General features: G+C 27.2%; 1 protein-coding gene across 5 annotated transcripts in view; it reads right to left on the reverse strand.

Annotated features, from left to right (window-relative positions):
* Window positions 1-4,925, reverse strand: part of LOC107467298 (helicase-like transcription factor CHR28) — a 28,115-nt gene extending 23,190 nt beyond the window's left edge. For 3 of the 5 annotated variants that reach the window (XM_052253999.1, XM_016086341.3, XM_016086340.3), the window contains exons 1-8: window positions 4,779-4,925; window positions 3,427-3,572; window positions 3,163-3,334; window positions 2,465-3,066; window positions 1,989-2,060; window positions 1,843-1,920; window positions 826-1,732; window positions 498-628 (exon numbers count right to left, since the gene is read on the reverse strand). In XM_052253999.1, coding sequence (XP_052109959.1) covers window positions 498-628; window positions 826-1,732; window positions 1,843-1,920; window positions 1,989-2,060; window positions 2,465-3,066; window positions 3,163-3,334; window positions 3,427-3,537 — 2,073 coding nt within the window. In that variant the 5' untranslated portion in view covers window positions 3,538-3,572; window positions 4,779-4,925. Of the gene's footprint in view, window positions 1-497; window positions 629-825; window positions 1,733-1,842; window positions 1,921-1,988; window positions 2,061-2,464; window positions 3,067-3,162; window positions 3,335-3,426; window positions 3,573-4,778 lie in introns of those variants that run through there. The other 2 variants (XM_021131457.2, XM_021131459.2) reach the window with 2 other exon arrangements.
* Between the last annotated feature and the right edge of the window lie 9,268 nt (window positions 4,926-14,193).

The following is a 14,193-nucleotide window of genomic DNA, read 5'->3' on the forward strand; positions in this document are numbered from 1 at the left end:
AATTAATAATGTTTCAATTTCCTAATTGTTATCTTTGTTTAGTGGCATTAGTGCACTAAAGGGCTGTTTTTATCAAACTAAATAAATAAAATTACCAGAGGATTTTGTACTCGGTACTTGACCAAATTCATATCACAAACTGTCATTACTGCTTCATATCCTAAATAGACCATATCAATATATGTAATACTTTAGGGGGACTACAGTCTCTTTTATTGATCATTCCCTACAAAACATCAAATATCAACTAAACTGAATATCAAAACTAAGAATATAGAATTGAAATTCAGTTATAGAGGCCGCAAGGTTGAATTTATTCTGTAAGCTGCCAAGATTACAATTTATATTAAATCTAATTTCTACCTGCAAGAAAGCAAAACTCCAATGCACATTATTTAAAATCTCAATAGCAAAAGCACACTTACCGAATCCTATAATTATAAAAACATATCACTACAAATTTTCCACGATGATATAAACAAATAAAGCAAATAAACCTTAAATTGGGAACGTGAATCTGCTTCCAACTGCATATAGAAGGCCCGCTCCTCAGTGGAGAAATCCACCTTAGTCAGCTCAATTGTTTTAGGAGGTAAATTGATTATTGGCTTCCCATCGATCAAAGTTCCTTAACAAATGCAAGAATTTGATATTATAATTGAAGTCATAGTACCAAAGGGCAAACTTAACCATGAAATATAAAAATAATTTAAGAAAGAATATCTAATTGACAAATTTTAATTAAAAGAACAGCAGGAGTGATAGGACACTCTTATAGCCAGGAAAAAGTACATGCAAACGATCTATGCACCAAAGGAAAAGTACCTTTTGTACGGCGAAGCATAATGGCCCTCAGAACTGCCTGAAGCTTCTTGTACCCTTGGATAGAATTTCTGGATATCGGAACTTTTATTGTATTGTAGAACGATTTATACACAGCATAAGGATCATACTTCAGGAACCTAAAGTAGCTATACAAATCATCAATTGTATTTTGAATAGGTGTTCCAGATAAGCACCACCTCCTTTTGGCCCTAAGACTGCAGCAAGCTCTAGCTACCTGAGTTCTATGGTTCTTTATTGTTTGAGCTTCATCTAGAATAACCCTAAACCAACCTACTTTTGCAAGAGGACCAGAAGCAGATTCAATTGAAGATTCGTCTAATCCCTTTCTACCCTTTTTACTTTTCTTACTTCCATTAAATAACTGCTTCCTCTTTTTACTGGCAGAAAATTCAGAGGATATCCCAAATCTTTCCCCCATTTTTTCATCAATATCATCCTCCTCAACCAACGGCTGCTTTGGAACTTCATTAGTCACAATAGCATATGTTGTGAGGACCACATCATATCTTGCAAGTTCAGTAGGATCCTTTGTCCTACTGCCCCCGTGATAAACCAAAACAGCAAGTCTCTGCTCTTCAACAACTTTTTCTTTAAGCTCTCTGGCCCATTGTCGAAGAACACTTGCAGGGCAAACAACAAGTGTGCCAGCAGCCGGCCTTTTCCTACTTGGTGCTCGTGTTGAACTACTAGGTTCTGTACTAGGTTTTACATCATCAGATTCTTCTTTATTTTCAAGCTTTTCCAAATCAACAGTAGCACGATCATCCTCATCGTCCAAATTCAAAGCTTCAGTTTTATGATTGCATGCATCGTCTGTTTTAGATTTTGATTGCAGTGACCTCTGCATTAGGATGAGGGCAATCATTGAAACTGTCTTGCCAAGGCCCTGTTAGAACAAGGGTTTGATGTTCAGTTAAAAGCAATAAGATGAAAATCATCAGTGCCATTGATTAAAAAAAGAAAAAAAAAACATCAATTAAATACGTAAAAGATGACCTGATCATCAGCCAAAATCCCCCCAAGGCAATGCAAACTTCTGGTTTCCTTCTGAAGCATCCAAGCCAATGCAATTTTCTGCAATGTAGAGTTATATCAATGAATGGCTCCCTGAAAGTTTATTACAAATAGACAAGCCACAATACCTGATGTCTAAGAAGAGAGACACACATGTGACCCTCAGGTACATCAACTTCTATTCTATTTTGACTGAGATCCTGCAAGAAACAAAATACATTCTTTGAAAGATCTTCCACAAAAAGTATGTTGATTTAGGACATGATTACAAGTACACCAATATATGCTAGTTGTGCTTTTTGCATATTGTCTATAGACTTAGGGATCCATATTATGATAGGATGTTACTTTATTTAATTTTGAATTTTCCATCCAGAAAACTTTTAAGAAAATTTATTCTTACCACCAAAAACCACAAAGAAATAAAGAAGAGCAAGCCTCAACCCCTTACACTGAATCTTAAGTTCATTGTCTGAATGGCTATAACAAATTTCCTAGGAAGTCAACTTTGGCAACATATCATATATGAGGGAATTTAACATGCGGCTCGTACAACTTAGAACATCAACGGAATTAACCATACAATAAAAAATAGGGTGTATACCTCCACAATGGCCTCATAAATTAGTCTCTCATCACTTCCAGGAGCCCGTTCATCACCTGCACCAGAGCGGAATGCAGGTTCACTGGAACTAGCATACTGTGGAGGTACAGACTTACCATGCATCAAAGATGGAGGAAGAACCCTAATCACACCATTTTGATTCATGAAGCGATCTTCATCACTTCCCCTCATAAATGGGCCACGGTTGTAGGCCTTGTCGCTCATCGTGCTAGGTCCTACTCCATGGGGACGATTCCTATATGTATCGAAAAACTGACTATTGTTCATGTTATCCTTTAAGTTACTTAATCTGCTATCAGGTGCAAACGACGAAGATGGTGGAACCCTTGATGTATATGGATGAACAGTTTGAGGAAGAGCCCGCTTGAAAGCCTGTTGAGTTGACTGACTTGTGTTTCCATTCTGTGCATGATATGAAGGTTCTTCTCGACGTGCAACTCTCTGATTCAGTCCATTTTTGCTAGATACAGGTTGAGCATGAAGCTTGATTTGGGAATGAGTATTATTAACATTGGACGAGCTAGCACCTGAAGTACTTGTGCCTCTTGAAAAACTATCGTGCCTTGGCCGTCCACCATAATCTGCACACAACATTACTTATTACTTATATCATGAAAGTGCTTACTAATTTATAAAGAAACTCCATTGAAGGGGAGCATCTAGAACAGATCAACCACCTGAATTCCTTTCAGCAGCAGCCCATTGAGGGAGATTCCTTTTTGGATCTTCTATCTCCTCAAGGTCATCATCTGATGAGCTAATATATATACATTCATCCATGAACTCAGGATAACAATTGTCCTTTCCGTCAGCCAACCTAGAAAGAGAACTCGTAAATACTATGCCAACCTGAATTCAAAAAGCATCATGAAATTGTAATTTAAAATGACAGCAAATAAGAAAAAACAAAAAACTTCTCCAAATAAAATGTCTTGTCTCACCACTTTTTTGCAAGGTTTCAATATTAAACCCGAAATCCAACCACCTAAAGAAGAACAAAATCTCCAAGTTGAGTTGACAAAATCATGGATATGGTCTCCATTGTCGGGCATCTACTTCAACCACTTTCCAGCTTCCTTACTAACAGCTTATTCATCAGGGAGGAAAATAAAAAATAAATAAGCATAAGAGAAACAGATTGATGAAAAGTTTTTCTTTCTGATAAAAGCTAAAATTTACATCACACAAGATAACAAGTTTCTGAAATCTGGTATCAGCATAGTAAAGGAAAAGAAAAAAGCAATTATCTAGTAAAGAAGTCAGAATTCCCAATAATTTACAATGAATAGGATATCCCCTACTAAATTTTTGAATAATTTGAATTCATTATTCCCTTTACATAGAAAGCAAACCAGTCCTTTTATGTGTGTGTTATGTTGTTTTTTTGTTTTGGGGGTGGGGGGAACATGCCCAGTGTGACGAATAACAACTGCTGTGCCTTCACTGGCTGGTGGGGTTGGCAGCATCGATTATAATTCATAAAACATGATTACTATAGTGTGCTATCATAAACCATGTCTAAAAGAGAACACATACTGCAATACAATTAGCAAGATATGGTACTTAAATATTATCCACAACCACAACAGCAGCACTCCTCAAAAGAGTCTTTCCAACCTAACTAGGTTTAGAGTACAGAACTAGAGCTTAATTTCAAACATTCAGTGACCTCAAGAAACCTTTCCCCAATTGAAATGCAATAAATTAGAATCAGTTCCTAACAATGCCTAAAACAGACACTCCAAACTCATCAATAATATCCTCCCAATAAGCTACCAATCTGCTAACCCCATCATCAATCAATTCAAAGAATGGTGCACCAACCAGCAAGCTAAAACTGCAACAAGAGTTATAATATAGGCATAATCATTTATATAGATACGCATACCTTCGACCATTGAAGAAAATTCATACCCCAAATGAGAATGGCAACGGTATTAGGGGCAAAATAAATAATAAAATAAACGAACATAACCAACCAACTAAATCAGAATGCAATTGGAACTAGATAGAAAGAACAAACACATTCGATAGAAAAGTAAAAGGGGGGAGAGAACCAAAATTTAAAAAAAAAAAACAAGCAATCAACACAGAACACGGTAAAAGAGAGGAATTCACAGTGAATGGTTGAAGATTGCCTTAAGAGTGGGGAAAAGATTCGATCTTCGGTGAGGAATTAGGCGGATGCAGGAAGCGAGACTAGGGTTCTTGTTTACAGCAAAACGCAGTAAAAAGAGAGTAAAAGAAGGTAAAAACGACGAGGGGTTAATGGAGTTAAGTGGATTCTACTTACCCAAAATCTGGTTAGGGAATGGAATGAGCGAAAAGATTCCGATTAAGAGTGACGAAAGGGGTTAAAGCCTGAAACTTCGGGGGAAACGAGGATTCACGACTTCACTCTTTCTCTTCAGTCTTCATTCCACTCTGTTCATCTTTGTTTTGCTTTTCCTTCACTTCGTCATATATTTATTTCATTTATTTTTATTTTTTTATTTCATATACTTATTAAAATTAGGATAATGTAATTTGATTTTGAGATTTTGATCATAAATGCGGTCAGAGAAATGGTTACGGAATATATAATGCTGCCTATTAAATTATTTTAATTGTTCTAGAAAAAAATTACTATCTTTTTTTTAAAATTCATATTCCATTTGATAATAATAATGAAAAACTTTTTTCATAGTGATAAAAGATTATGTAAGTAGACAAAATTGTGCTTATTAAAATAATTAATATTACATTTACTTTCCTTTTTAAGGTTATATATCATTATTATCGCCTGTATATATAACACTTAATTTGAAATATAAGGAGTAATTATCATGTAATTCTAAATCGATGATGGTGATAAATCCAATTATATTGATATATAATTAGATAATAGCTGGATTAGCTGATTAAATTGTTATCATTATCATTATTATATATTATCTTAAAACATGTAATATTATGACGCTAACAAAATTGACGTAATGTATTCTATGTTAGTATGCATATTCTTTTAAAATATTTTAATTAAAAATATTTTTTTTAATTTATAAAGAAATTAGTATTTAATAACTAAAATTTTACTAATTTTTAATTATTTTAATAAATGTAAATTATAATTGGCTTATACTGTGTAAAATAATAATCGTTTAATTATAGAATGAATTATATTTTATATATTTAATAAGAAATAAAAATCATAAACATTGCTTATTTGCTTACATTTTCTTGAGTCAACTTTAGTGAAAATAGACAATAAATTTTTGTATGAACCAGAATTTGTCAATTTAATGTTAATAGACATACCTACATAATTAATAAAATTTATGTGAATAATATTTTAGGAAAATATTATGTGCCCAATATTCTGTATAATTTATATTATTAATTTTCGTATGGTCGAATGTTATATATAATTTTTCTATTGTTTATAACTATAAATTTTAGAGTCAAAATATTTTATTTGATTTTTTTATTTGTTTTTTCTCTTTGTTATTTTTTATAAAATAAAAATGTATTCTTATTTTTTATTGGAATTAATTCTTTTAAAGTACAAATTATAATTTTTTTAATTTTTTATTGATGTAGACATATTCTTATATTTTTTATTATTTGATAATTATTTTTACTTAAAATTATTTTTTTATCCAATATTGTAGTACAATTGTCTTTTGTCGTAAAGTTACCAAAAAAAATTGTCTTTTGTCGTAACCGCTGACACTGGATCACATCTATTATCTTGAGTTTTACTCATTAATCTGGGTTTTAATTACATAGATCTGAAAATTCAATGAAAAGACAATGACCTCTATTTTATTGAAAAATAATTAGATATACTCATGTATTATGACCAATCTAATAAAATATATGTAAAGTTAGTTTTTTTAAGAGAATCTTCATTTTGAATTGAGCAATTGTTTCAAAAGAGTTTTACTGGTCAAATTTAAATTTCATCCATCTATACTTTCTATATATGCAAGAAAAATTTTTAAAGTGAAAAATATAATGAAATTAATTTATCTCATTTTGAGTAAGTAGGTGTATTTATATTTTTGTAGTGTTTAGAAGTAACAGAATATACTTATACATGAAAGGATTATATCTTATTTGAAAAGGGTTGTTTTGGAGAGTAGATTCTTTTCACTGGAAAAAAAAATTAGATGGTGTTCAGTGTTTAATTTTATTTTTTATTGTGCTCTTTCTTATTTAATTTTGGTTCTACTTATAAAATTAAAAATAAAAGATCACATTTTATTTTTTTAAGTGTTAAAAAAAATAAAAAAAAATCTATTTCTATTATTTTGTATCACTTGATCAAACTGAACAATCATTGATTTTAATTAATTAAATGAGCCTATAGTTAACATATTCATTGAGAAGTAGCATTTGAGACACACTTTTTACTTACTGTTCGAAGAATGTATCATTAATCTATCGTGTTACAAAATGTGATATATCAATTGAAATTATTCGTCGATAAAAAATCGTTAGTAGGTATGTGACTGATTTTGAAAATTTTATAGTGCCACAATCAAATAAAGTCAAACAAATGCAATCCATTTTACATGGATCCACAAAAAATTTAGAGTGCTATTAGCAGATGCAAATGAGGAGATTATTCAGGTATATGCACGTGCCTATAAATTAATGCCCTTGACATTGCCAATTTGATTCCAACTCTAAATTAATGAACATTCATAAAAAATGCTAGCAAGTTAACCATTCACGCATTATTAAACGGGTTTAAATTCGTTTGGGCGGTTCGTATAATCCGTCAAAAAAAGTTGGTTGGGCTGAAAAATTAAGACCGTCAAATAACAAAAGTTCGTCTAATCTACATTGTTTAAATTGCGAATTTTGGCAAATCGGGACAGACTTCTCCACCAGGCTTAGTATTCTTTTAGTAAGGGGTATTTTTACAATTTTTTGCCAAGATCTAACTTTCTCCAACCTAACTTACAAGAGTATTCCATCCAAAAAAAACTTACAAGAGTATAAAGATAAAAATTGAGTGGTTTGAATTATATTTAGGGTAAATCACAATAATAAACCAAGGGGAGCAAAATTTTACATGAATCAGCCAACACGAAAACTGTTTCATAAATCCATCAATGCACGCTTATATGAAGTTCAAACCAGCTAAATTCGAACTCTATTTTTACATAATTTGAACTCCAAGTAGGTTCAAATTATACGCAAACGCACACACTAATTCGAACCAAGTAGGTTGGAATTATACACAACACACGTATACACTAATTCAAACCAAGTAGGTTCGAATTATACATAACACACACGCACACACTAATTCGAACCAGCTTGGTTCAAATTACACACAGTAATTTCTATGCTGTTAAAAAAATTAATAATTTATTAAAAAATTAATAATTTAAAAATTAAAAAATATATATTTTATTTCATACATTAAAAAAAGCTAACAAAATATTTAATTATGAGACTTCTTTAAAATATTTGTGATCTATCAATTCGAATTTCATACAATACTCTTTTGTCCATTTTTAATAGCTCATAAAAAAAAATATTTTATTCCATACAAAATAATTAAAAAATATATTTTATTCTAATACAAAAAAATTTAAAAAATGACTTAAAAAATGTTATAAATACTATAAAAGTTTGTAATATTTTATAAACCTTTATATTTAGAGAGATAAAGTTACTAAAATTTTATTAAAATATCTCAACACACTTAAAAATACAACAAAATAGATTTTTAGGAGTTTAAATACTTAGTATAAAAAATATGTAAATTTTTTTTTTCTAGATAATATTTTATAGCTTCTTTTTCTTTAGAATAATAATAAAATTTTTGAAGTCATTTAACCTAGTATTTCGTGTATCAGAAATAAGGTGGTCAAAATGCATGGGTACCATGCCCAGGATTAATTGGCTTTACGTTGAGCATTCTTTGAGTTTCTGCAATTTTATGATGTAGAAAGAAGATCTTTCTATACATATAGATGACAGTATAACGAGATGAGACTGTTACGGTGACACGCTCATCTAATTATGAGTTGCATAATATGATGTGTGACTTCATTGAGAGGTGACAAGTGTAACGAGATGAGACTATTACGGTGACATGGTCTTCTAATTATGAGTTGCATAAAGTGATGTGTGACTTCTTTGAAAAAAGATAAATTCTATGTTTGATGCAAAAATGTAACAGATAAGTAGTGGTCATTAATAGGGTTATTATTCTATGTAAGTAAAAATAATTAAATTATGATTATTATGTTAATATAATGTGCCTGTAATGAGTGGTCGAGGTTTTTGTTTTCTAATATTCAAGTTTTATATATATTATTATTAATATGAGTTAGGCTCGAAATGGAAGAGATTAAAAATTTGGGTCATAAGACAGACATACAAGAATATAAAATTAACATATGTTAGCTCTTGTTGAATCCTTCTTATTTGAATCTTAGAATTAAGATATGTTTTTTATTTTTAGATTTAAATTATTGATTTATTTTTTATTATTATTTAGTACTATTGTTATTATTATTTAGTTATTTTTTAAATAATCAATATAAAAATAATATAAAATTCTATTTTTTAAAGAGTAAAGTTGTAGTATATATAGTATATACAAAAGTCAATATTAATTATGTTAAAAAGACTACTTTATCTTATAAATAATCATATTAGAATAGAAAATTAATTCACTAACTCAATTAATACTCTAATAAGTTGTACGCGTGTTTTTTAAATTTAAAATAATTTTAATATAAACAAAATAATAATTTATTTTCATTTTATAAATTATCATTTAAAATAATAGTGATTTTATGATTTTATATTAAACTTAAAAAATACGAATGTCATAACGGATGATAGAATTATAATTACAATATAAGATAAAAAAACTATCATGATTAATATTATTAATTTGTTATTATTTATGAATTTAAGATGTTTAGACGTACTCAAAAAATTTATTATATATTATAAATCTTTATATTTAGAGAGATAAAATTACTAAAATTTTATTAAAATGTCTCAATGTAAAAATATAAAGAAATAGATTTTTTAAAACTTTAAATACTTAATATAAAAAATATGTAATTTTTTTTCTTTAGATAATATTTTATAATTTCTTTCTCTTTATAATTATAATAAAATTCTTGAAGCCATCTAACTTGGTATTTCGTGTATCTGAAATAAAGTGGTTAAAATACTTGAATATCATACACAGATTTAATGGGCTTTACTTTGAGCATTTTTTGAATTTTGGTATGTATATAAATCAAATTCTTGATAAATACTTAAACACCATACACCAATTTAATTGATCCATGGATTAATTCACTAACTCAATTAATACTCTAACAAGTTGTACATGTGTTTTTAAAATTTAAAATAATTTTAATATAAATAAAATAATAATTTATTTTTATTTTATAAATTATCATTTAAAATAATAGTGATTTGATAATTTGTATTAAAATTAAAAATAATAAATGTCATAAAAAATGATAAGATTATAATTACAATTATAAAACTTTTGTAAAAATATTATTTGTTATATTAATTTTAATTTTTGTATAAAACAATAATTTTACTGGTCATAAAAACAATACACATAATATTCTAAATATATTTAGGTGTGCTTATAAAAAATGATCAATACTTTAAAAAATGATAAGATTATTAATCTGTTATTATTTATGAATTTAATATATTTAAGTGTATTCATAAAATTTATCATATACTATAAACTTTTATATTTACAAAGATAAAGTTACAAAAATTTTATTAAAATATCTCAACGTAAAAATACAACGAAATTGATTTTTAGGAATTTAAATATTTAGTATAAAAAATATGTAAATTTTTTTTCTCTAGATAATATTTTATAACTTTTTTTTAGAATAATAATAAATTCTTGAAGCCATTTAACCTAGTATTCCATGTAATAAGGTGGCCAAAACACTCGAATACCATATACAGGATTAATTGACTTTACGTTGAGCACTCTTCTATACATGTAGAAGACACGTGCAAGAAGATGAGACTGTTATGATAATACGATTTTCTAATTATGAATTGCATAATGTCATGTGTAATTTCATTGAAAAGGACAAATTATGTATTTGTTGTAGGAGTGGGACAGATGAGTAGTGATAATTAATAGAGTTATTATTCTATGTAAGTAAAAATAATTAAATTATAATTATTATGTTAATACAATGTGACTGTAATTAGTGGTGGAGGTTTTTGTTTTCTAGTATTCAAGTTTGATGCATATTGTTACTAATATGAGTTAGGTCCGAAATAAAGGAGGTTAAAATTTTGGGTCATGGGACAGACATACAAAAATATAGGATTGATATATGTTTATCGTTGTTGGATCCTTCTTATCTGAACTTTAGGATTGACATATGTTTTTTATTTTTAGATTTAAATTATTAATTTATTTTTTTATTATTATTTATTATTATTATTATTGTTATTATTTTAAATAATCAATATAAAAATAATATTAACATCTGTTTTTTTAAAGAGTAATGTTGTAGTATATATAGTATATGGAAAGTATGAGAAATCATTGGAATATTTGTACATATGGATGGATTTATGTTATTGGGTGCGGGGCAAGTGCTCCACTACAATTTGAAAATTTTTTAAGCAGTATATGATAATAATATTTATTTGCTCTTGTTAAATTATTAAATTTGACTTCACAATAATTTTTTACTCAACTTTTGGTACATAATAATTAATTTAAAAATTTTATATTGGATGTCTATTAGAATAATCAATTATCAATTTAAATGAGATTAGTGTTCTTTTTTAGAAATCAACTCAAAAGAGTATTATTTAAAATTAGCTACATTTTTTTCTGTAGCAACTACATTAATTGAAAAAACTTTCTCCACTATGAATATCAGTAAGAGTTGATTTCTAATTGTATGAAAAATAAATTTTAAATAATTGTTTAATGATATATATAAAAAAATGTTTCGATTGTACTGTTAAGAAAAAGATTACTCATTTTTTTAAAAATAAAAATCTAAAAAATATAATTTTAAATTATGTTACCATTTAAGTTACTATTTGGGTATTTTAATTTGTAAATTAGATATTTTAAAAATTAATCATGTTATATATACATAGAAAATAACTACATGTGTATATATTGAAATAAAAAATACACATTAAAAATAAATTAAACAATACTGATAAACCCCAATTTTGTGGTTTATCTTGTGTTTAATTTGGGGGATTCTATCACCTTTTCTCACATTTATTCATATTATATATATTTTGTTTTCACTGTCAAAATTCTTTGGATTCGTCACTGTTTGTACAATGTGTATAATGAAAGTTTAGGGAGTATTAGAGATATAATAATGTTATCTTTTTTCATCAGTTGAAACTTTTGGGATGAGTGGTATCATGATATGATATTAGAGTTCTAGATTCGAAAAGTCAAGAATTGGATCTGGCTAAACCGCAAAATCAGCATAACCCATTGTACACATTGTTTGGCTCCTTAATAGGACTTATAGTATATACAAAAGTCGATATTAATAGAAAATTAATTCACTAACTCAACTAATACTCTAACAAGTTGTACACGTATTTTTAAAATGTAAAATAATTTTAATATGAATAAAATAATATTATTTACTAATTATAAAAATAATACACATAATATCTAAAATATATTTAGGTGTACTTATAAATCAGGATGATCAATACTTAAAAAAAATTATATGATGAAAAAATTATTATTAAGATTATTAATTTGTTACTATTTATGAATTTTAAGATATTTAGATGTACTCATAAAATTTATTATATATTATAAATATTTATATTTAGAGAGATAAAATTACTAAAATTTTATTAAAATATCTCAATGTAAAAATATAAAGAAATAGATTTTTTAGAACTTTAAATATTTAGCATAAAAAATATGCAGTTTCTTTTTAAATAATATTTTATAGCTTCTTTTTCTTTAGAATTATAATAAAATTCTTGAAGCCATCTAACTTGGTATTCTGTGTATGTATTTAAAATAAAGTGGTCAAAATACTTAAATACCATATACATGTTTAATAGACTTTACCTTGAGCACTCTTTAACTTTTGGTATGTATATAAATCAAATTTTTTATAAACACATCTTCAATAATTTTATACGAATACGGTGATCAAAACACTTAAACACAATACACCGATTTAATTGGCCGATAGATTAAGGCTGGGTTTGGTAAAGCTTTTTCAGGAGGTGCTTGTGCTTTTAAAAAGCACAAGCACGTCATTTTGCGTTTGGTAAATTAAAAAACTCAAGTGCTTGTGCTTGCGACTTTTAAAAGTTAGGGGTGCTTTTGAAAGCACCTAGGAGGGAGCTTTTCAAAGCTGGCTTATACTTACCAAATTTTTTTCATTTTCCCGCACATATTTCCCGCTATTATATTGCCATTAAAATCTTCATATATTTCTAACTTCTCTTCCTAACCTTCATAAAATCTAACACAATCTTCGTATATTTTTTATTTTTCAACCTAATCTTCACAAATTTCAACACAAATACATCTCTATCACATATTAGGTATGAACTTCTATCTATTTATATTATTTTTTTGCGTTAATTTTGTATTTTTTCAGTAGATCTATTATGTTTGTTTGTTTTTTTCTGTTCTTTGAAACGGGAAGAGGTTGATGAAAACCAATCATAAAATTTTTTTTGCATGAGCATTAGTCCAAATTATAAGCTGAAAATGGAGTTGAAAAAGTTGGAGATGAGTTTCTTGGAACTATGGAGATGGTTCGAAATAATATAGCATTAAGTTTGATTGGTGGAAAAAATTAGATTATAGTAATTTAGTTGTTTTACCAAACACAATTATAGTGCTTGTACTTATTAAAAGTCATTTTTAATTTTATTTTACCAAACGTAAGTGCTGCAGCTTTTAAAAAGCTGTCTTTTAAAAGACAGCTTTCATAAGCTACTTTTAAAAAGCAAAAGCTTTACCAAACTAAGCCTAATTCACTAACTCAACTAATACTCTAACAAGTTGCACATGTATTTTTAAATTTAAAATAATTTTAATATAAATAAAATAATAATTTATTTTTATTTTATAAATAATCATTTAAAATAATAGTGATTTGATAATTTTATATTAAAATTAAAAAATATAAATGTCATAAAAGACGATAAGATTATAATTACAACTATAAAAATTTTTGTATAAAATATTATTTGTTATATTAATTTTAATTTTTGTATAAAACAATAATTTTACTGGTTATACAAATAATACAGATAATATTTTAAATATATTTAGGTGTACCTGTAAAAAAATGATCAATACTTTAAAAAAAATTATAAGATGAAGAAACTACTATGATTAAGATTATTAATTTGTTATTATTTATAAATTTAAGATATTTAGCTGTATTCATAAAATTTATCCTATATTATAAACTTTTATATTTTGAGAGATAAAGTTACAAACATTTTATTAAAATATCTCAACGTAAAAATTCAATGAAATGAATTTTTAGAAGTTTAAATACTTAGTATAAAAATAAGTAATTTTTTTTTTCTAGATAATATTTTATAGCTTCTTTCTTTTTAGAATAATAATAAAATTTTTGAAGCTATCTAACTTAGTACTCTGTGTATCAGAAATAAGGTGGCCATAACACTTGAATACCATGCACAAGCGTTGAGTACTC

This window comes from Arachis duranensis, chromosome 9 (genome assembly GCF_000817695.3).
Source record: "Arachis duranensis cultivar V14167 chromosome 9, aradu.V14167.gnm2.J7QH, whole genome shotgun sequence".
Taxonomy (NCBI): domain Eukaryota; kingdom Viridiplantae; phylum Streptophyta; class Magnoliopsida; order Fabales; family Fabaceae; genus Arachis; species Arachis duranensis.